Source organism: Marmota monax, unplaced genomic scaffold (genome assembly GCF_021218885.2).
Source record: "Marmota monax isolate L192 unplaced genomic scaffold, Marmota_monax_Labrador192_F-V1.1 WCK01_AAM20220418_F8-fsc00006, whole genome shotgun sequence".
Lineage (NCBI taxonomy): Eukaryota > Metazoa > Chordata > Mammalia > Rodentia > Sciuridae > Marmota > Marmota monax.
This window is the reverse complement of record NW_026693712.1, coordinates 24,432,231-24,453,585: the sequence shown is the minus strand read 5'-3', so window position 1 is coordinate 24,453,585 and position 21,355 is coordinate 24,432,231. Positions and strand designations below refer to the sequence as shown.

The 21,355-nt window shown below is 32.8% G+C and overlaps 1 protein-coding gene and 1 pseudogene across 12 annotated transcripts in view; one reads left to right on the top strand and one right to left on the bottom strand.

Moving 5' to 3' along the window:
* The window catches only part of Fer (FER tyrosine kinase), a 456,651-nt gene that overhangs the window by 114,366 nt on the left and 320,930 nt on the right, over positions 1 to 21,355 (top strand). For all 12 annotated transcript variants that reach the window (XR_009228307.1, XM_046460091.2, XM_046460093.2 and 9 more), the window contains 4 exons: positions 8,130 to 8,313; positions 12,106 to 12,243; positions 12,807 to 12,926; positions 18,901 to 19,023. Coding sequence is in view for 11 of the 12 variants with exons in the window: in XM_046460091.2 (XP_046316047.1) it covers positions 8,130 to 8,313; positions 12,106 to 12,243; positions 12,807 to 12,926; positions 18,901 to 19,023 (565 nt within the window). In the remaining variant the exon portion in view is untranslated. The remainder of the gene's footprint in view (positions 1 to 8,129; positions 8,314 to 12,105; positions 12,244 to 12,806; positions 12,927 to 18,900; positions 19,024 to 21,355) is intronic.
* On the bottom strand, positions 6,459 to 7,011 carry LOC124103459 (dual specificity protein phosphatase 18-like; annotated as a pseudogene).

The window sequence follows — 21,355 nt, the reverse complement described above, 5'->3', positions numbered from 1 at the left end:
TATCACATTTTGCTAGACCTGGGAAAGATCAGAACTCAAAATCAAAGTACAGTTTCTCCTGAATGTATATTGTTTTCACAACATTATAAAACTGAAAATCTGTAAGATAAACCATAGTGTACGACTATCTATATATGCAGTACTACCATGAATAACCTTGTACATGTGGTATTTGTGTGTGTGTGTATGTGAATGTATGTGAATGGAGGAATACTGTAAGCACAAAGTTCTAGATGTGTGATGGCTGAGTTCAAAGATAAATACGTATGCAGTTTTGTTCGATATTCCCAAGTTTCCTTCCATGAGACTTATATCGGTTTGCATTCCCACCCGAAATAGCAACAGTATTTGTTTTTTCTGGTGAAACAGTATTTGTTTCACCAACAGAGTGTTTGCTAATTTGGTAGGTAAGAAATAATATCTCAATGTAGTTTTAATTTGCATTTCTTTTATTATGAATGAAGGAGTAAGATTCACTTTTTATTAATTTAAAAATTGTGTGTGTGTGTGTGTGCATGAATTGCCTTTGGCCCATTTTTTTTCTATTGAGTATTTGGTCTTTTTTTTTTTTTTAATTTTACAACTCCTTTACATGTTAGAATTAGTAGCTCTTCATCTATTAATATATGGTGCAAATATTTTTGACTAGGTTGTCAGTTGTCTTTTGACTTTTTTTCTTTTAATTGATTTGCTGTGAGTAACATACCATTGTTTGTTCCATGAATCTGTGTGTCTACTGCTGACTCCCACGAAACTATGGCAGTCTAATTTATCACCTAGCAAGTAGGGTAAAATATCATACTCACCATGGCTCCTGACAAGGATTTATTTCTCCTTTTATTTTTTTTTAGTTTCATTTTTTCTTTTTTCCCTTCAAGATCTCCAAATTTCCATCTTTCTTGCTTTTTCTGTTCCCTTCAAAGTTTCCAGCTTTTCTTCCATTCAACCATTTCTCCCTCTGAAGCATTACCTTTCTAAGATTGCTTCCTTTGCCTTTTACATGCACTTTCAAGTCCTTTCCTGCTATAAGTGCTGTGATCTTTCACTATGCTTTTAAAGTGTTTTCACATGTAGGTGGATCTTCTTCTTCTTCTTCTTCTTTTTTTTTTTTTGATAGTGGTTTTAGATCACTCTTAATCATGCTGCTGTCACTTTCTTTAGTCCCTCCCATCCTCCTCCTTTCCTCTTTCCCTCCCATTTTCTCTCTTTCTTTTTCTTTGTTTCTTCCTTCCCTCCCTTTCTTTGTCTTTGCCTTCTTCCTACTTTCCTTCCTCCACAGAATGACCCTTGGTTTTCATGAATGTTTATAGTGAGAGCATGAGAAATCATTTGTAGGGATTTGTAATTTGTTTTTCTACTCATAGATAATTTTAAATCTGGACTTTTCCTGCCTGTTAGTTATGTTGATGGTGTGTGTGTGTGTGTGTGTGTGTGTGCGTGCGTGTGCTTGTGGTTATGATGCTGCTGCTGTCCTACTTACTTAGGATCCCTCATATTCACAGCTTTCTTATATAGATTTGGACATGGCATATTATTCAACTTACAGGTAATTAAAAAACTATGGATCAATCAAATCTAGCATTTTCTATAAGCAATGAAATGATATTACATTGAATTGGAGAGCTTGCTCTTTAAAGCTGTTTCATTGTGAAATGTATAAGATAGAACTGTTTCAATTCCCAGAACAGTTTAAAACCTATAACAAATGTTCAATAAACATTTCTTTATTGATTTGCCAAATTTTCTTATTGCAGGAAATTTATCAAATGTAGCAAAGTGTAGATGTAGCCATTTTATTTTCTTCAATCTTTATAAGATGATACAATCACAATGTTTTTTGTTCTCCAAATTCTGTGCTTTGTTTAGCCTTTGCTATTAACTGAAATTTGACAGTTTTGTGCCATTTGATCTTCATCTCAACTGAATGAGTTAGGAAGTACAGATAGCTTTACTCCCAGGTTTAAATATTAGATGCTACAATTTAGATTAAAGGATTTGTTTGGAGTTGCACAACTAATCAAAGAAGTTAAGACTAAAGATGGCTTCTTAGCATTGTTCATGTCAGGACAACATTGTATAACATAGGTAGCCCTTTCATTGTTTCTACATATTACACTTGAATTCTATTTCCATGTGAAAAAACATATTTGTACATTTGGCCTAAGTAACTAAGACATTAAGATGAATTCCTATTCATTTTCTTATTACTCAGTGTATCTAGGATAGCAAAGTAAAAAAAAGCTGAAACTTGAGGAGGAATGTTTGAAAATAAAGATGTAAGATGGAAAAATATTTAGTTACCCAAATCAAAGTAGATAATACTTGTAGAAAAAGTATTAATCACTTATTTATTGTCAGGAAGCTTTCTACTATGATATTGAACAAAGGGTAAACAGAAGTTTATAATAAAAAATACTTGACTTCTAGACTAGCCTTTCTCTTATAAATGTCAGACTTACACAATTGAGTTTTGCTGGCTTCATAATAATGTTTATGGCATGACATGTTGTATACACACACTGTTATTACAAAACTTGAACAGATTTGTCAATAAGTGGTGGCACAAGAATTATAATGCAGTCTCTTTGAGAATTTCATTATGTGGAGGAGGAAAAATTGGATGTTTTCCTCCCTGTTAATTGATACAGAACAGTTCCATTCCCTGCTTTATTGCCTCTCAGCACCTAAGGAAAAGTATATAGCAACTGAGATTCTTTGTCAATAAGAATTTTTTCACTATAGAGTGAAATATTATACTACCTGTAATATTTCATATTGAGAAAATTAAAAGTTAAGAAAGTATGTAAGTGATCTGAGATATTCTGAAATAGATATTTGGGAAGAATTGTGCTAGATAGCTTTTGTAATAATTTTGTTAACTGAAAGGAACTAAAATGTTATTTATACTTGTGGTTTTTCATATACTACTAACATTTTTGGGATTTATTTGTATAGTCTCTATCAGATCTTAGATGTTTATTTTAAAACAAATTAGAAAAAAGTACAGTTGAATCCCTTTCCAAATCATGGCAAGTAGACATGTTTTTAAAACTCTTTATTCATACCTACAAGGGAAGGAGGAAGATATAGATAGGTAGTGTGCATACTATAAGCATACCACACAACTGAATATAGAAGTATATGTAAGTGTTAGAATATCCTTTCTCCCAAAAAACCTAATATAAAACCTCAAATTCAATATTAAACATCAAGGTGTTTTTGAAGAATTTATTGTTATTATTTTAATGTAATGAATTCTGCATTGGATGTTTTCTTCAAAGTCATCTAATTTTTATTTTGTTAATAACCATTGTTTAGCTGATAATAATTAGATTTTGGCTATATTACTCTTCTTCCAATTGTGTCAGACACTGTACCTAATAAAGAAAAAAAAGCATCTGGGAAATTCTGAACTTTTCCCATGTTATTTTGTATTATAAAATCTTAGTGAGTTTTGTTTATTTTGTGAATCATTCTGCACCAGATAGAAAGACAGATGGGTAGTGTGAAGTTCAAAAATCTGGGCAAATAGGAAGATAGACGGATGGTTTAAATGGTTTAACTATCTCCATGAAAATGTTTGTGTGGACAGCATGACTCTTGAAGTTATACTAAAAATTTAAGGAATGAATTAGGTATAATAGAGTTCATTAAAAAAATAATAATGTTTGAAAAATGTGACATTAAATATGGAATTCATTAGTTATGCCTTTTGAACTGCCAATAACAACAAATTAGAATAAAATACTCAATTACTCTTGCTTAGAAACTATTTGCTTTACTTTCTTATTATAAACATGTAGACTGTAGAAAAGTTTTTATTACTTGGAACTAATTTATCTGGATACTTCTACATGATCTTTGGAACTGTTGGCAGATTAATTTGTTTAATTTCAAGTAACAGAAACAAACTAGCTTTAAAAATGGTGAATCAAAACAAAAGACAAAGACATCAAAAACCTTAAAATGGTCCTTAGGGCAGGAATATGACTGCTCTGGCAGCTTCTGTACCAGGAGGTAGTGAACTTTTCACTCATTTTCAGGCATTAGTGTTGCTTAGCTTCTAGCTGAGATGGTTTTCTTTATGATCTGGTGGGGGATCTTGGATTTTGGGAGTCAGCTTCATAAAGGAGTCTCTATCTTTTGTAGGTAGAGAGAAACAGGGATGATTATTTTTATAGGAAGGTTTCACCGGCTGTAGATGTGTCAATTGCATTAATTCTTGGGGATATAATGAAATGTATTTCTGTAAGAATAATGCTAAGTAGCAGCGTTCTGTGACAAAATTATTATAGTAACAATATGTGGGATGATATGTTCCTCAGAATGTTAAAAATCATTCATAATTAGTATTATTGAAGTGATTTACTAATTGCTAAGTTAATAAGATTATCCCACATGCATACAGAATAAGTCAAAATGTCTCTAGGGATTTATGTTAACTGAGGCAAACAAATTATTGGGTTCTGATTAACAATTCTTAGAAATTCAAAGTTCAAGTAAAATAGAATTTTTAAAAAAAAATCCTTGGGCATACCGCAAAGTGAGCAGAATTATTGATATTTAAGTTATATATGATTATTATACTGGTTCATGACATAAAATGGTTCATCCTATGGGTTGTAATAAAAAAATATGAAAAACCACCTCTTTAGTGGTTTAAGTTTCGTCCCCCCCGCCCCCCGTGATTTTCTTCAGGTACAAACTAAATTAAAATACTTGTTCCCCTCCTGCTACTCTTAGTGGTAGAATCTGTTTCCAGTCAGAAGTGAAAAAAATTAGGAAAGATATTCTGGCAAAAAAATTATTTTCTCATGAGAAGTTCTTAATGTTTTAAAGTAATATAGATCTTTTGTGGCAACATTTTGTGAAATACCTTGGACAGTTATTCAAATGTGTGCAGGAGCCACCTAGTAATGGGCTATGACTAAAGAATTGTATTCTGAAGAATAATCAGGTGCACCTCTCTAGGAGGTGATGGTTATAGGACTTGGAAATACTAGAATTTGTTGGTAGTAGAGATATACTAGTTTGATGGAAATTATACACACACATACACAAACACACACACACATATACAAATATATGAAGCTGTCAAAAATTCTTAAGATCTATTTCTGGGGTCAGGATTAATTGGCAGAACTTCCTTGGAAGGAGAACAGAAATTAATATTTTTTAAAAAATTTCTTAAGCTGAATTCATAAGAAATATTTATTTGAATTGTCCCCAAAGTTCAAGATTTGCTTAAATGTTCTATTTTTCCTATGTTCACATATGAACACTTGACCAGTGAATCTCCACATCATGTAAAACCACAAGAATGGGATCCTAATTAGAATAAATTATGCTCCATGTATGTATAATATGTCAAAATACACTCTACTGTCATGTATATCTAAGGAAATCAAATAAAAAGTTTGATAAATTTACATGTTCATTCACTTACATTGGCAATCTATAAATACTTTCTATATTGTTTTAGTTGAAAAAGTACAAAAAAACTTTAACTCATGACATTTTTGGTATCTCTCAGACCTCTCCCAATTCAAGTCTCAATTTCTGTGCTTGGTTATCAAGTCATTTAGCACCTAGAGTGGTCCTTCTCATCAGATATATTTCCTCCCTCCTTTCCTCAATACTCTCATAGTCTTTCCTTGCCTGTGTAACATTGCTTATTCTTTTTTTTTTTTTTTTGTGACATGGAAAAAATATCAATATTTATCAATAAATTCTATTTATTTATTTATTTATTTATTGGTTGCTCAAAACATTACAATGATCTTGACATATCATATATCATACATTTGATTCAAATGGGGTATGAATTCTTATTTTATTCTTTTTTTTTAATACAGTAGAATGCTTTATTTGAAAACTATCTCTATAAGTCTTATCTAGAAAACCAGAGTGGGGCCAGTGTGGTGAAAATGGACATGGAGTTGCTTGGGGTCCCTAGGATTCCTAGAGCATTGCTTAAAGGCAGCTTATCTACTAGGTTGGCACTTAATGTGAAATGTTTAGTGGCTGCCATGATGCTTAAGGCTCTGGCGTTGGGTTTGAGGAAAGTGTAATTGTAGCAGACCCATTCTGAGTAGGTCAGTCTGGGGAAGGGCAGCACGACACAGGCCTATCATAGGCACTGGGGTGCTGGTCTGTTTGTCCTCAGTACCACCTGCCTTACTTAACCCTCTGGTCAAGTAGCCATAGCCTGTTAGTCATAGGGTAGAAAACTTATCTTCACTGTCTAACAATTAATGAGTTTGATCTTCAATGATATGGATTACGAAGTTGAAAGCTGTAGCAACTCTTTTTTTCTTGCCCTTATAAAAGGAATCATCTGGTGTATTTGTGTATCAACAAAGGTAGATTGTTCAAGTTTGTATTCTGTATTTGTATTCTGGTACAGGATCAACAACAGGTCTGTACACTGACCTTAAAGCAAGGAGCTGGGGGATGATTTACAGTGGAATCACCAAATGGATCTCCTTCTCATAGATGTCAGGGATCACTTCCATTAGGGAGTTACCATGTGCACAGTATTCTGGCCAGACACCTGGAACTCGTAGTAGATGAGCTGCTCCCAAAAGACCTTGTTTGTTTGGATGATGGGCCAGCTTGACTTGGTCCATATGTGGGCATCTTGCTTGGTACTTCACTGGGTAAGCAAGGCACAAAGTGATTGAGAGATTCACCCCCAGCAGCACACTGTTAGCAGCATAAGGCCCTGCTTCATTTCCACATTGTAAATGTGGTCGGGGATGGGGTCAAAGAAGACAGAGCTGTGAGATGGGTGCATTAACCACAGGCAGCTGTGTGTACTGGATATCCTCATAGAAGGTATTACCACTTCCTCCCAGATGTTGATGATGAGGTGATATGGTTTCTGGACAGCAAGAGCTTGTTTTTGGCAGCTATACCTTTGCTGATATAGAGGCTTCTGGTGATCTTTGAGAGGCCAGTGACTGAGGGCTACTAGAACTGAACCTGGAAGGTACACAGAGGCACTGTCATCAAGGGTGTGGGTCAGCAGTTGGCCACATGTGAGGCCTGCATCTTTCTGCTAGGTTGTGTCCATGGAAAATTTAAAAGCATGTTGTGAGCCTGGCATGGTGGCACAGGTCTGTAATTCCAGCAACAGAAAAGGCTGAGGCAGGAGGATAGCAAGTTCAAGACCAGTCTCAGCATTTTAGTGAGTTCTTCTCTACTCTAGGAGTGTGATGGGATTAATTCTTGAAGCAGTGGCACTGCAAATCCCCCAGCAAGGGTATCTGAAATAAAGACCAGTTCAGGTCCTGGCCACAATCTCCACTGGCTCAGTACTCTGGTTTCTGTAGCAGTGGTTTCTCTTCATGGGGAAGAATTGGCTGTCCAGGACTTCAGAGAAATCTCGGCTTCTCTTCTATGCCAAGTGCAACTCTGCCAGTACTTACCAGGTTATCACAGCCCACCTAGTGGAGAAGTACCAATATTGCTTATTTTTCTGCCTGTGTTGCTATTCTAATTTACCAGGCTCTATGTCAACTCAAAGTACATGTATGAAGACATGGGGAGAAAAAAAAAGAACCTTGTTTTTAAATACTGAATTTCAAATGTTTAGCATAGTTTCTAGTAGTGTTCAGTTAATAACATTCATTGAGAGGGACAAACTATTGTTCTTTACGTCATATACTTTTCCATACATGCCGTATATTTTAAGGTCTATTTTCTCCACAAAGCCTCCTCTGGCTAACCTTGGCTTTATTAATATCTCAAACATAGACCTCAACATTTAACATTATTTACAGCCATTTTTGATTTCTTGGTTGTACAATTTCATGTGCACTGCTATTCTGATTTGGTTTAAGCTTCTTGAAGATGAGAGGATCAAGTGTCAGTATTTTTTGTGTTGTACATACATTTTGATTCACCGAATATTTAGTGTACATCATGCCCCCTTCATAGCAACCTGCATGCTAAGTACACATAAATAGTACTTTATATAAAGCCTAACACATAATATGAAACCAAAAAATCTTTAGTTTATTATTCATAAAATGTGTGAAATAAAATAGTGGTAATTCAGATGGTACATAGTGAAGAAAAAAACTTTTCCTTACCTTTTTGCTAACTTTCTTCACTCTTTATTTCAGGGAAGGAAACAGAAAAGGCCAAGGAACGTTATGACAAAGCTACAATGAAACTTCATATGTTGCATAATCAGTACGTATTGGCACTAAAAGGGGCACAGCTTCATCAGAATCAGTATCATGACACCACACTTCCTCTGCTTCTGGATTCCTTACAAAAGATGCAAGAAGAGATGATAAGAGCTCTGTAAGATATGTTTCCTATTCATCATAAAATCACATTGAAAATTATTTCAAAATATTTTCTACCCCAGTTAAGCTTCTGCTCTGTGAGTTTTGTTATTACCCAGCACAATGGGTATGTCAGATCTGTGTAATCTTCTTCCTTCATTTTGGGATCATCTACTAAACTTTCTGGCTAGCCCCCAAATGGATCTTCTATCCTGTGTTTTTGTTTTGTTCCAGTTAGCTGAATATTTAAATTAAAAAAAAAAAAAATTCATTGGTTGACATATTCCCTGTTCCCAAAAGGTTGAACATTGAAATCTTGAATGAAATTTTGAACTGAGAAGCTTTAAGGAAATAATTTTTTGAAGGTTTATTTAGGCTTCTTGCTATTTATTTATTTTTTGGTATGAGGTTAAAATCAACAAATGCTTATTGAGGTTTTACTGTATACAAATTATACTACTTGCTACTTAGGGATATAGAGATGTGCAGGCACAATTTTTCTTTAAGGAGCTAGCAGTAATCAATAAGTCACTTGCACACACATTTACCATATACATTGATTTAAGACATTAGAAAATGGTAAGCCACATGTTGGTGGACTTCATCTCCCTTTATTAGTTGATTTTGCAATTTCCAACTGATAGATCCAAATTTCTTTCACTGTGTTTAGGGGAATTCTTCCATGTTAGAGTTGCTGTGCATTAGAAGTAGGGTTAGGAAAGAGAGAAAGGAAATGAGATAGTAATGAAGGAGTGTTAGAGAAGAAGAAATAAGTGTTGGATTATCTCTCAGATCGAAATAAATTTCATAAATCATGGTGAATTATGAGAAAAGGAACTTGGGCCAGTTCGGATTCTTATATTTAATTAATTTATCTGTAATTATGTAAATTAGAAAATGAATTCTTAGTCTAGTGTACTTTGAAATGTAGCGGTAAATTAATATGAAAGGTAATTGTGAGCATTTTTCAAGTTTTAAGAGGAATCCTGAATTGGGCTTGGTGGCACACAGACTGTAATCCCAACAGCTCTGGAGGCTGAGGTAGGAGAATCACAAGTTCACAGCCAGCCTTAGCAACTTAGTGGGACCCTAAGCAACTTAGCAAAACCCTGTCTCAAAATATAAAATAAAAACGAGCTGAGATGTGGCTCAGTGGTTAAGTGCCCCTGGGTTCAATCCCTGGTTAAAAAAAAATGTGGGACAGCTTGAATAGTTAATGAGTGCCAAAGAAACTATTAGAGTAGAATGATAATTTCTAAAACAAAGCTATAACAAATTGTATATTATGTTGTAGTTTGCAGAGCACTTTCATGTGCGTTTGTTCATAAACTCATTTGTCCTGTCCAGTATCCTGAAGAGTTAGGAAGATCAGTTTATAGCCAGGGTTTATTTGTGACAGATACATCAGTACTGGCTGAAGATCACAAAACTAAGAGGTGGACTTGAAATGAGGTCTACTGATTATCTCAACATTCTTTCCATTAATATATTAGTGGGTTGACTGGCATGTTCCCCAAATTTATATGTACCTTTATGACCTTGTTTGGAAGTAGGTTTTTGTAGATGTAGTAAGTAGTTAAGGATATCAAGATGCGATTGTTCTGGATTTAGGGTAGTCTTGAAATTCAATGACTATAGTCTTTATAAGAAGAAAGTACTCAGGGGAATGCAAACATGGGTAGCTATTTGAAGACTGAGGTAGAGTTTGGAATTAGGCTGCCACAAGCCAAGGAATACATGGTATCAACCAAAACTGGAGATTTTAATTGTATTAGGAATTTCTTTTTTACAAATTAGAAAATTCTAAAATGTTGCAAATTGTGCTGGATCACACATTTGATATTTGATTAATTATACAGAAAGGGAAATGTTTAAAATGTTTCCTAATACCTGTTACCCTGATATTAATTAACCTTAGTAAATGGCTTCATTGTTGCTTTTGAACAACTCTCTGATGTCTAACAGATTCAGTACAACTACATCTCTTTGTATTATATTGTCCCATTCACAGAGAAACATTTCAGATAAGGGATCTAGGTTCCCAGTATTTCTTAGACAACAATGACTTCCAGAACCTCTGAAATTAGATCAGATTTGTCTTTGCTGCCTTTCAGACTCTGCTTGACTTACTTTTGCTTCTCCTTATGTAAAAGTGTGAAGGTAAATAGATGTATATACTTGTTTAAAGGTCAGACTAAATTTTAGATGATAAAATTTTAGAAGAAATAAATTTTAGAGAAAATAAAGTATTTTTAATTACCTTGAATATGTAAACTTTTTATTATTGATAAAATAGTGAAATATATACTTAAAATATTTAATTCATAAATTTAGTTGCTTTACTTTAAATTACATAATTTTGGTTGAGGAATATTTTCTTTCCTACCCTCCATTTGTCAATGAGTATTTTTCAAACTGTTGACATGGATTTTCAGTAATAGGTCTTCAAGATAACTAGAACATCCTTTTGGGACAAAACATTCCCATAGCATATTTTCTTCACTTTGCAGTACATTATTTTATACTAACATTTAAAAAATTCCAAGTTTGATGTTACCACTGAAATTGAATCCCTGAATCCCATGTGATAAGTACCCATTCATGTACTGTTGGGAGAGATTGCTGCCCCCTCCCTGGTATCAATCCCAGTTTGCTTTAAGGGTGAATATTAATGATTCCTACATCAAAATTATTCAGTAATTTCCATATTGTAATCATTTTAGTCCCAGAGATATTGACTAAATATCTATTTTATTTTTTCTGTCTTTTTTTCTTTAAATTGTATCTGTCAAGTGACTTCTGTAGTAATTTTAAACTAGCATTGCCTGAACCAGTTTTAATTTTTTTAACCCAAATACTTTATTAAAGTAGTAGAGAGAATACTTTATAATAAAGGAGCTTTGTGAGTAATGAATTTGATTTATGAATAATGATTTGAGAAAAGAAAAATAAGTAAAAATAAATAAATGCTATGTATTTATTTGAGACATATGTAGAATAACATTATCTGTCCACAGTTGCTGTTGGAGCCATTAATGACCAATGGCACTTTTTTTTTTTTTTAAGTTGTATATGGCACAGTACCTTTGTTTAATTTATTTATTTTTATGTGGTGCTGAGGATCAAACTCAGTGCCTCATACATGCCAGGCAAGCACTGTACCACTGAGCCACAACCCCAGTCCCCAGTGGCATATTTTTATAACACAGCAGTTTAAAGAAGGGGATTGGTCTTTGTGACAGAATATTTTTTTCCTTTTGCATTTATTAGATCTTTCGAATTATTAGGCTAATAACTTTGATAACCTTTTTTGCTATTGAATAGAGGTCAGGAGAAAAGGTTTAAATGTCATTGAAGGTATAGAACTAGGTATTATTTACAAAAAAGAAAAAAAGCTCCAGGAGCATGACAAGAACCAAGAAGTAGGGCATTTGAGAAGTGGCAGACACTGGAGAGGGATATTTAGAAGACAGGAGTTGATCAGAGGTCCATGTTATGGAATCCAAAATTTCTATGAGAATATTTTAAGATCTAGAAAATTATCAACACTGGCTCTGTATTTTGGACCTGTTCAATACATGTTTGAAAAGGTAATGCCTTTTTAAAGATCATTTGCAATGATTGTAGTTATTAAATGTAATCCCTCTTCTGTATTCTCCAGGTATGAAATAACATGTGCCTGAAACCCCCATTTGTAAATTCTGGTAGTACATTTCTATGTCTGTTGTTCTGAATCCTTCTTGGGTCTGTATTTTTTTTTTTTTGGATAAAATTTTAAAATGTTATAAAATTTTATTTTTGTTTTCAGAAAAGGAATATTTGATGAATACAGCCAGATAACCAGTCTTGTTACAGAAGAAATAGTGAATGTTCATAAGGAGATTCAATTGTCAGTTGAACAGATAGATCCTAGCACAGAATACAATAATTTCATAGATGTTCACAGGTATGATATTTTCATTCCTCTTTAAATATTTTTGAAAATATAATTGTTCTGCCATATAATATTTAATAAAATTAAGACAAGAAATATTTAAGAATATTTATTACAGATTCATTTGTCTGCTTTTGACTTTAAAAGACTTTCTCAATGTTGATAACTATTTATATAATTATATTTAAAAATTCATTAATTATTGTATTATTGCTTTAATCCACATTTAGTATATGAACTTATTCTTCTTTTTTAACATTTATATAGAATACTGTGAATTTACATGTGCATTAAACTTCTCAGATACCAGTTACTTTTTTTCATCTATGCATCTTATTTTAAGCATATTAAAATTGTGATGGGATGAAGCAGGTTAATATTTGTTTTTTGTAGAGAAGGAAAGTAAAGCTGAAGTTACTTGGTTAGACCTTTGGGTTTATTTGTACTTATACTTTCTGTGTTTACTTTGTTAATATAATTTTGAATAAGAATAAATATTCTGCCTTTGGTGTGTACTAAGATATATTTTGTTAATATGCTAATATTGATCAGAATTATTTGGCGTACTTTACTAGAACAACAGCTGCTCAAGAACAAGAAATTGAGTTTGATACTTCCTTATTAGAAGAAAATGAAAACCTTCAGGCAAATGAGATCATGTGGAATAATTTAACAGCAGAAAGTTTGCAAGTAATGTAAGTATTTAGAAAATCTGAACAGTTTAAAGATTAGTCTTATTGTTATCTTATAATTTATCATATTTAAATCCCCCATTTTTCAAGTAATAAAAAGTAAATTTGTTTAGAGTGACATATTTTGAGAAATATATTAATTTTACTCATTGTCACTAATTTTGATAATTTTGAAAATCAAAGTTTTGTGATGTTAAATTAATTTGCCTAATTATTGCTAATATTTTATATTGGAATAATGATTTATTTTTCAAAGAGAGAGAGAGAGAGAGAGTGTGTGTGTGTGTGTGTGTGTGTGTCTGTGTGTTTTGTTTTGCAGTACTAGGGATTGAACTCAGGGGTATTTGACCAGTAAGCAGTAATCCCATTCCTTTATTTATTTATTTTTTAAATTTTGAGATGTTCTAAATTGCTGGAGTTGGCCTTGAACTTTTGATCCTTCTGCCTCAGCCTCTCAAGAGGCTGGGATTATAGGTGTTTGCCATTGTGCTTGGCAACATTTTATCTCGTTTTATCCTCACTACTTATTGGCAGAACCATTTTGGAAATAAGGACACTAGTTGTTAGAGATAGGAGAGACATTGATGTCAGAACATTTAGCACAGAATTTGAGTTTTAATTGAGTTCTCTCTAGAATCAAGGATGTCTTCTATTATAGAAGTGTCTACAAAATCAGTTTCTTCTTTGTTGTTTCTGTTACATAAAGTTTTAAAGGAGTTTTAACAAATCTTATTGTGTCTTTTAGTATTTTTCAAATGTTAAAGGCAATTAATAGTGCTTTTTGAATTTATAAAATATAACTAAGACCACTATACTGTTAAATATTTAACATCTCCTGATTTTGTTCAGGGATAACACAAAGAAATGTATTTGTTTATTTATTTAGGTACTGGGGATTTAGCTCAGGGGTGCTTAATCTCTGAGCCACATCCTCAGTCCTTTTTGTATTTTATTTAGAGACAGGGCTCCTGAAGTTTCTTAGGGCCTTGCTGAGTTGCTGAGGCTGGCTTTGGACTCGTGATCCTCCTGTCTCAGCCTTCCAAGCTGCTGGGATTATGGGTGCATGCCACAGCACCTGGTCAAGAAATATTTATTTATTTATTTATTTATTTTTTAAGTTTTAAAATATATTTTTTAACTATTTAAAACATTTTTTATTAGTTGCTCAAAACATTACAATGTTCTTGACATATCGTACATTTGATTCAAATGGGGTACGTAATCTTAATCTTATTTTTCCACATGTACAGATTGCAGGATCACATTGGTTATACAGCTACGTTTATACATAGGGCCATACTAGTGATACAAGAAATATTTATTAATAAGCATTGTAACTGCTTATCTTTGTGTCAAAACCATAGCTAGAAGTGGTTATGTACTCATTTTTCTTCAATATTGAACTTGTAAATTATTTCACTTATCAAATTTTACCTCCAATAACATTATTCAAAAGTTCTCATCTAATGTAATTAATCTCCTTCAGTTATTCAGTAACATTTTAGTGGTATATATAATTATCTCAGGTAGGATTGTAAAATTAGTTTTGTAAAAATTAGTTTGTAAAGGTGTTTGAAATATCTGCTCAGATAGAATTGAAGGAACTAACAAATGCTTTTGCACAAATCACCTGTTCAAGATGTGGGTTTAGTAACTATGGTGACCTGCCACTGGTGAGAGGAGTAGAGGCATGGGAGTATCCTGAATTATATTTTTCTGGCAGCTATATTACATTTCTTGAAGCTGTTCCCCATGTTTTTGATGCCCTCTACAGGGGTCTCTTTGACTATTGACTTTGGCCATTGACATTTACAATGAGAGTTATTTCTAAACTGGTAGTTTTCACCTGGGCAGATTTTGTCCTCCAGGGAACATTTGACAATTTCTGGAAAAATTAGCCACTGATGCTACTAAGTATCCCATGGTGTACTGGACAGTTTCCCAGGACAAAGAATTATGTGGCAATAATATCAATAGTGTTGAGGTTGAGAAACTGTACTGTGTAAGCAACAAATGCATTGAACTCATGGTGCAAGATGGTTGGTAGAGTTTCTGAATTCCTGTGTAATGAGATATTCCATTTTTTAATTCATATATTACATGGTAAAATATGACATAAGCTGCCCCTGATTTTGTTATCACTATCTTGCTCCCAGATAACATATTTAGTTAACAAAATAATTTTGCTGTGTATTTAAAGTTGTAAAGGTTAGTACCTTCAAGAAGTTTATACTGAAATTGATAATTTACTTAATAAACTCCAAAAAGAATGAACATATAAATATTGGGTTATATAATGTGGTAAAATTTAAAAAGCTACCTGTTATAAGCTTATGTAATCAGAGATTTTATAACTGAAGAAGAATTTGGGTTTTTTTTTTTTCTTTTCAGGGTATAATGAGGATAGAATTAGTTATACTTATAAATCATTGTTTCTTAATCATGGTGATAAAACAGTGAACAAAATATCATAAATTAAGATAATAAATCTTTGTTAATGTGCTGTAAGATTTAATTGCTTACATCTTACTGAGGAAAAAAATTGAGCTACATTTCATTGCATTGTCTTCAGGATGAGTTTAAGATTACGGTTTCTTCAAGAATTTTATTCCAAGAAAGAGTCATTTGATATGTTTATTGGAAATGTTAAGATAAATTTAAGATATTTGAATGTAAGAGTTACTTTTTTGTTAATGTAGTGTTAACACGTTAGAGTTAACACCTATACTTTCCTGAAGACATTAAAATTGTTAATTTATTGATTGTATTGAAATATTTCATTAGGAATGAAAGGAACAGATAGCTATTAGAAAAATAAATACAAATCTCCAGTGATTATGTGAAAAGATATACTTTATTGACAAAGAAATATAAATGAAAAAGAAACTGTTTTACTTATCAGATTGGCAAAGATTTAAGTAATTTGATAATATTCAATGTTTTGTAAGGCATAAAGAAATGAGGGCCTGGGATTGTGGCTCAGCGGTGGAGCCCTCTCCTAGCACGGGCAGGACCCGGGTTCGATCCTCAGCACCACATAAAAAATAAAGGCGTTGTGTTGTGTCCATCTACACCTAAAAAATAAATGTTAAAATATTAAAAAAAATTAAGAAATGAACCCTCTTATAAAGTATTGGCAGAAATGTAAATTGATATAATGTCTACCAAATTATTTAAGTAAAACTGGACAGATTACTTAAATCCTGTATGATGGAAATCTAATGACATAATCTATTCATGACAAAGTTATTGCCTTAACCTGTCTAAACATGTATCACAAAAAATTTTATCATAATCTCATTATCTGCATGTCAACTATATTTATATTGGTGTGTATGCAAAGAAGAGTTAAATTTAATGATTTATAGGATTATTTCCTTTTTATAAGAAGAGTGTTTGCATGGTATATTACCCTGTGGTGGTAGGCTGTTTCTCAGGCTCTGATAACAATTGGCACTGAACATCTGAAGTTGTATTCTTCCCATCAAACATACTTTTAGGTTGCATTATTTTCAGACTTGAATTTGAAGTTTCTTTCTTTGCTTCGTTATCTATAACTACTCTTTTGCCACATCAACAACCTCTTTTTTATTGGATCTACCTTCTTTGCCAAATTCGGGAAAGGGTGCTATATATAAGAATATATTATAAATAAGAATTGATTTTAATCAGACATATACTGAAATTGAATATTCAAATATTTCTTCTTATTCAATCACTGTTTAATTAAATAACTTGGAAATCATTATTTTAGTTCATTAAGTAATTTAAATAGGATATAAAATTATGAACATAAGAATATATTTAAATGTTTATTGTGATTTTTTTTGTTATTTTGGATAGATGAAGCATATATTTGAGATTTATTGCAAACTTTAATGGAGTTATGAACTGGCACATTAGCAGTTTATAGCAAATCATAGATAGGTTATTCCAAAATATTGTGAACATTACTTTGCTTGTCAAAGGAGTAATTTTGGTTGATTTTAGCAAAATAGTAAAGTTAAGGTCTTATTTTGTTTTTTTGTTCACTCTATTTTCTAATTTCAAGTGAAGTATTATTATTATTATATTAATTCCTATCAATAGGATACATAATTCCACAAGATTGTGTAAAATGTATATATAATCTTATATTCTAAAGTAAAGCCTGGGCTAGGGTGGTGACTCAGTGGGAGAGTGCTCACTTAGCATGTGTGAAGCACTGGGGATCGATTCTAAGCACCACATAAAAAATAAATAAAATAAAGGTATTGTGTCCATCTACAACTTAAAAAAATTAACAAACAAAGCAAAACAAAGCCCAACTTCAGACCTCATGCTTCTCACTACATTTTTACAAATTTAAAATCATAACAGGTTTAGCATTTATTATGGAATATAAAGTAGGATCTCTTAAATGAAGAATATAAATTTTCTATGTGGAAAAGTGATTCTCCCAGATCTTGCAGGGCATGAGTTAATAATCTGTATGTAGCCTATGAACCAATTCATCTTGCTGCTTATTCTTATGCAGCCCATGAGCTAAGAATTCTGTTTATTTTTAAATGGTTGAAAGGAAATCAAAGAGAAATTATATTTTGTGTCACATGAAAATTACATGAAATTTGAATATCAGAGTATATAAATAAAGTTTTATTGGTACATAGCCATGTTTATTCATTTACCTGTTGTCTCTGGGTGATTTCCTGTTGCAACAGCAGGGTCAAGCAGTTGTGTTGTGACAGCAACCATATTTGGCAGTCTCATCACTTCACACCACTGCTTGGCATAATACAAATTAGAGTGACACAGTTATAATTCAGCACCATTTTGAGTGTGACACATATTGGCATACTGCAGCATTTTATTTGCTTTTTTTTTTTTTAATCAGTTCATGCCTATTGTGTCAAAATAAGAAGAGAATGGATTTTGAATGCCTTACTTTTAAGGCACAGTAGAGTGTAGATTGTTTTGTTACTGAATTACATGGCAAAGCCATGTAATTGTGTTTATTATGCAATGATATTATGCCTGCTATGTTCTGGCTGAACTTAATTAAAGTCATATGCTCATGGATCAATATTGATATATGCTGGTACCAATCTGTGTGAAGAGACATTTCTAGAGTGAAGTATGTAAAATCTCATTGTATATCTGTATTAACAGATGAGCATTTACAGTTGATTTTGATAAACACTAACTTTAAGCCCCAAAGAAGAGAAGTATTATCACCTATAAATGATTCATAGGCTAATATTACAATAAATTGTTTTCAATTATTATTCTATTTTAAATTTACCAATAAAATATTTGTGAATATTTATTTTCTGTCTTTTTTATATTACTACCTACATAATATCCTTGATTTTATTTTTTGGTGGCAAAACCCAAATACATACTTACTCTCCAGACCTTTATAGAAAACATTGGCTTCTGTTGTTTAGGATGACACCAACTTAACTGATCCAACTATGGGAATCAATGTGTATCCAACAGGATGTCAAATATTCAGTATTCCCTCACTGTGTTTTACCAAGTCTGTTTCTGGTTTTTCTGACTTACAGTCTTACCTCAGGATTGCTCTCTGGTTGAATATGTATAGAATTTTATTCAGCTGTGTTTTTATTTACTTAGTCCTTATCTTTGTTCTTTCTCACTTTGTTTCCATTTTTCTTTTTTTGTAGTTTAATTTGTCTAATTTGATGAAATTAGACTTTTTACACCAACACTGCCCATGAATACTTCTTGGAAATATTGAAATGTTCTCTATTGGTACTCAGTGTTCTCATTGAGTGAGGTAAACTACTAGTCACATTTCAATTTAGCACTTGAAACATGGCTAATGCAACCAAGGAATGGACATTTTAATTCAAATTAAATTACATGTGGCTCTTATTCTAGACATCACAGTGTTAGATTGTGAGTGCTTTCTTGGTAAGTGTAAAGTCTACATAATTAACGTGTTGATTTGATAATGTTGAAATTGCCATTCTAGGTTGAAAACTTTAGCTGAAGAACTTATGCAGACACAGCAGATGCTTCTAAACAAGGAGGAGGCTGTCCTGGAGCTAGAGAAGAGAATTGAAGAGTCTTCTAAGACCTGTGAAAAGAAGTCTGAGTGAGTAAAAGGAAAACAACTGAAGCAAGAAAGCTTAATTGATGAAATTTTATACAATTGTTCAGTGATACAACCAAAACATTTCCAGAAATGGAAACTTCAATTTAAGTATAAATCTTTGTATAATTGAGTTAATTTCTAGGACTCTTGAAAAATGCTTCTGCATTTTTGTAGATATGGTGTGCCCTAGAAAGTGATGCCATGTTTTTTGAAAACAGATTGATCATGTTTCAATATTTTAACAGTTTGAACTATGTTCTGAAAGAACCCTCTACATAAAGCTCTCTTTACTTTCCCACATTCATTTTTACCAAATGCACTATGAAACCCTTTGTTAGAGTGTCAGACCAATATTAGCCAGAAACTGGTTTGTACTGTGTTAAAAGGAAGCAGACAAACCGATTAGAAAATAGTAATCTGTTTCACCTATGAAAATCTCCCTGAGGTTTGTTGTGTTATTTTTGTTTTACTATTGTTTGTCTGGCTGATTTCTGGATTGTAAATATCTTCCTGGGTTTCTGAGTTTACATATCTTGGTATATTCTTCCTTTCATTAATTATAGTGTCTTTTCTCTTCCTTCAAAATTTAAATTTTGATCTATAACTTTAAATTACTGATCTGAATGGTAATGGAGTGCATCAACAACAATGGTTGCTGGTATGATTTCTCTAATCCTGACTTGCTATCATACTCTCACAACTTGTTTGACTCTCAAGGAATTTGTGATGTGTTGGATTTTTCTGGTCTACACACTTGCTCTTATTTCTGCACAAATTTACAAATATTCTTTGCTTCTGTGAAATTTATGATCCTCTTGTTCTCCTCATTATTGTAAGCAGATGGACTTATATACTGCAGAAAAAATTAGAAACATTAGGTGATAACTCCCTTATTATGGGGGAACTAGACATCCAAACCTGTTCACATTAGCATTCATTCTTTTTCCTTGTTTCAACTGAGTTTTCTTGTTCTGAGTTTATTTCTTGTGATATTTTAGAAATTATCGTATGATCTCTTACTTTCCCATAAATTTTACACTATTTTATATATTATTTTTACCTCCGCCCCCCCAGTTGTGCTCATTTTTTATATGTACTCAAGTCTTAGTTCCAAAAAACAATTTTTACCTCCCTACTCTCCAACCCCCTCACCGTTTTTTTCTTTCAGTGCGTGGGATTGAACCCTAAGGCCTTGTGCATGCTAGGATGTGCTCTTCCACTGAACTATGCCCCCACTCCCAAGATCCATTTTTAGTCTCCATATTTCCCCAGTTATTATCTTTGCCTTCTGTTCTTTTGGTTTAAAGTTGTTCTAAGAGTGTTGCACTCACCATGTCAATTCCCACTTAGTTTTCAACTTACATATAATTTTTCCCTATTGCTCTAGAAATAGGTGTGTTAAGATTACCAGTGACCTCTCCTTTGACAACTATCTTTCCTGATCTTTCAACAGTATCTGACTTTGCTGACTTCATGTTCTTTCCTTTCCCTTTACGTTTGGAACCCAAGATGCCAGATTATTCCTATTTTGCTGGTCATTTCTTTGCCAGCTCAATCTTCTCCACTCACTCAGTCCATTATGAGTAACTAAAATCATGACCATTTGCTTTGTCACTCTTCTCCCTGACCTCTTACTTTAGGTAATCTTCTGAAGATGGCCCAAGTTTTTTTACTCTCAGATTTTTTGGCTACTTATTAGCCCATTTGGGATGTCTTAGAAGTTATCCTACATTGCCCATGTATAAGTCTAGATTAAAAAATCTCAATATAGCTGAACCAAACCTCATCTAGTTTACTCTTACTATACCCTATTTCAGTTAAAGACACTAGTATCTTTCCTGTTATAACATAGAATATTAAGTCCTGCTTCTCTTATTTATACTGTATTTCTTATACAATTTGGTATTAAATTTCTGTCATAGTCAGTTTGGGATTCTATAATAACATACCATAGACAAGGTGACTTGTAAATAATATTCTTTATTTCTCATAGTTCTAAAGGCTGGAAGACTAAGATCAGGGTGCCTTACTGGTTGGGTTCTCCTATGGACCCTTTTCAAGGTTACAGATGGCTGTCTTCCTGTATCCTTATGTGGCCGATTGAGAATGAGATAGTTATCTTGGGTCCCTTTTAAAAGGACACTAATTATATTCATGAGGAGTCCACCCTCATAGCCTAATTACCTTCCAAAGGCCTCACCTTCTAAAACCATCATATAGGGGTCGGATTTTAGCATATGAATTTTGGAAGCATATAATCATTCTATCTATTGCAATATCATTTTGGAATCAGTATGTCTTTTAAAAGCAAAATAGAATGGGGCTGGGGTTG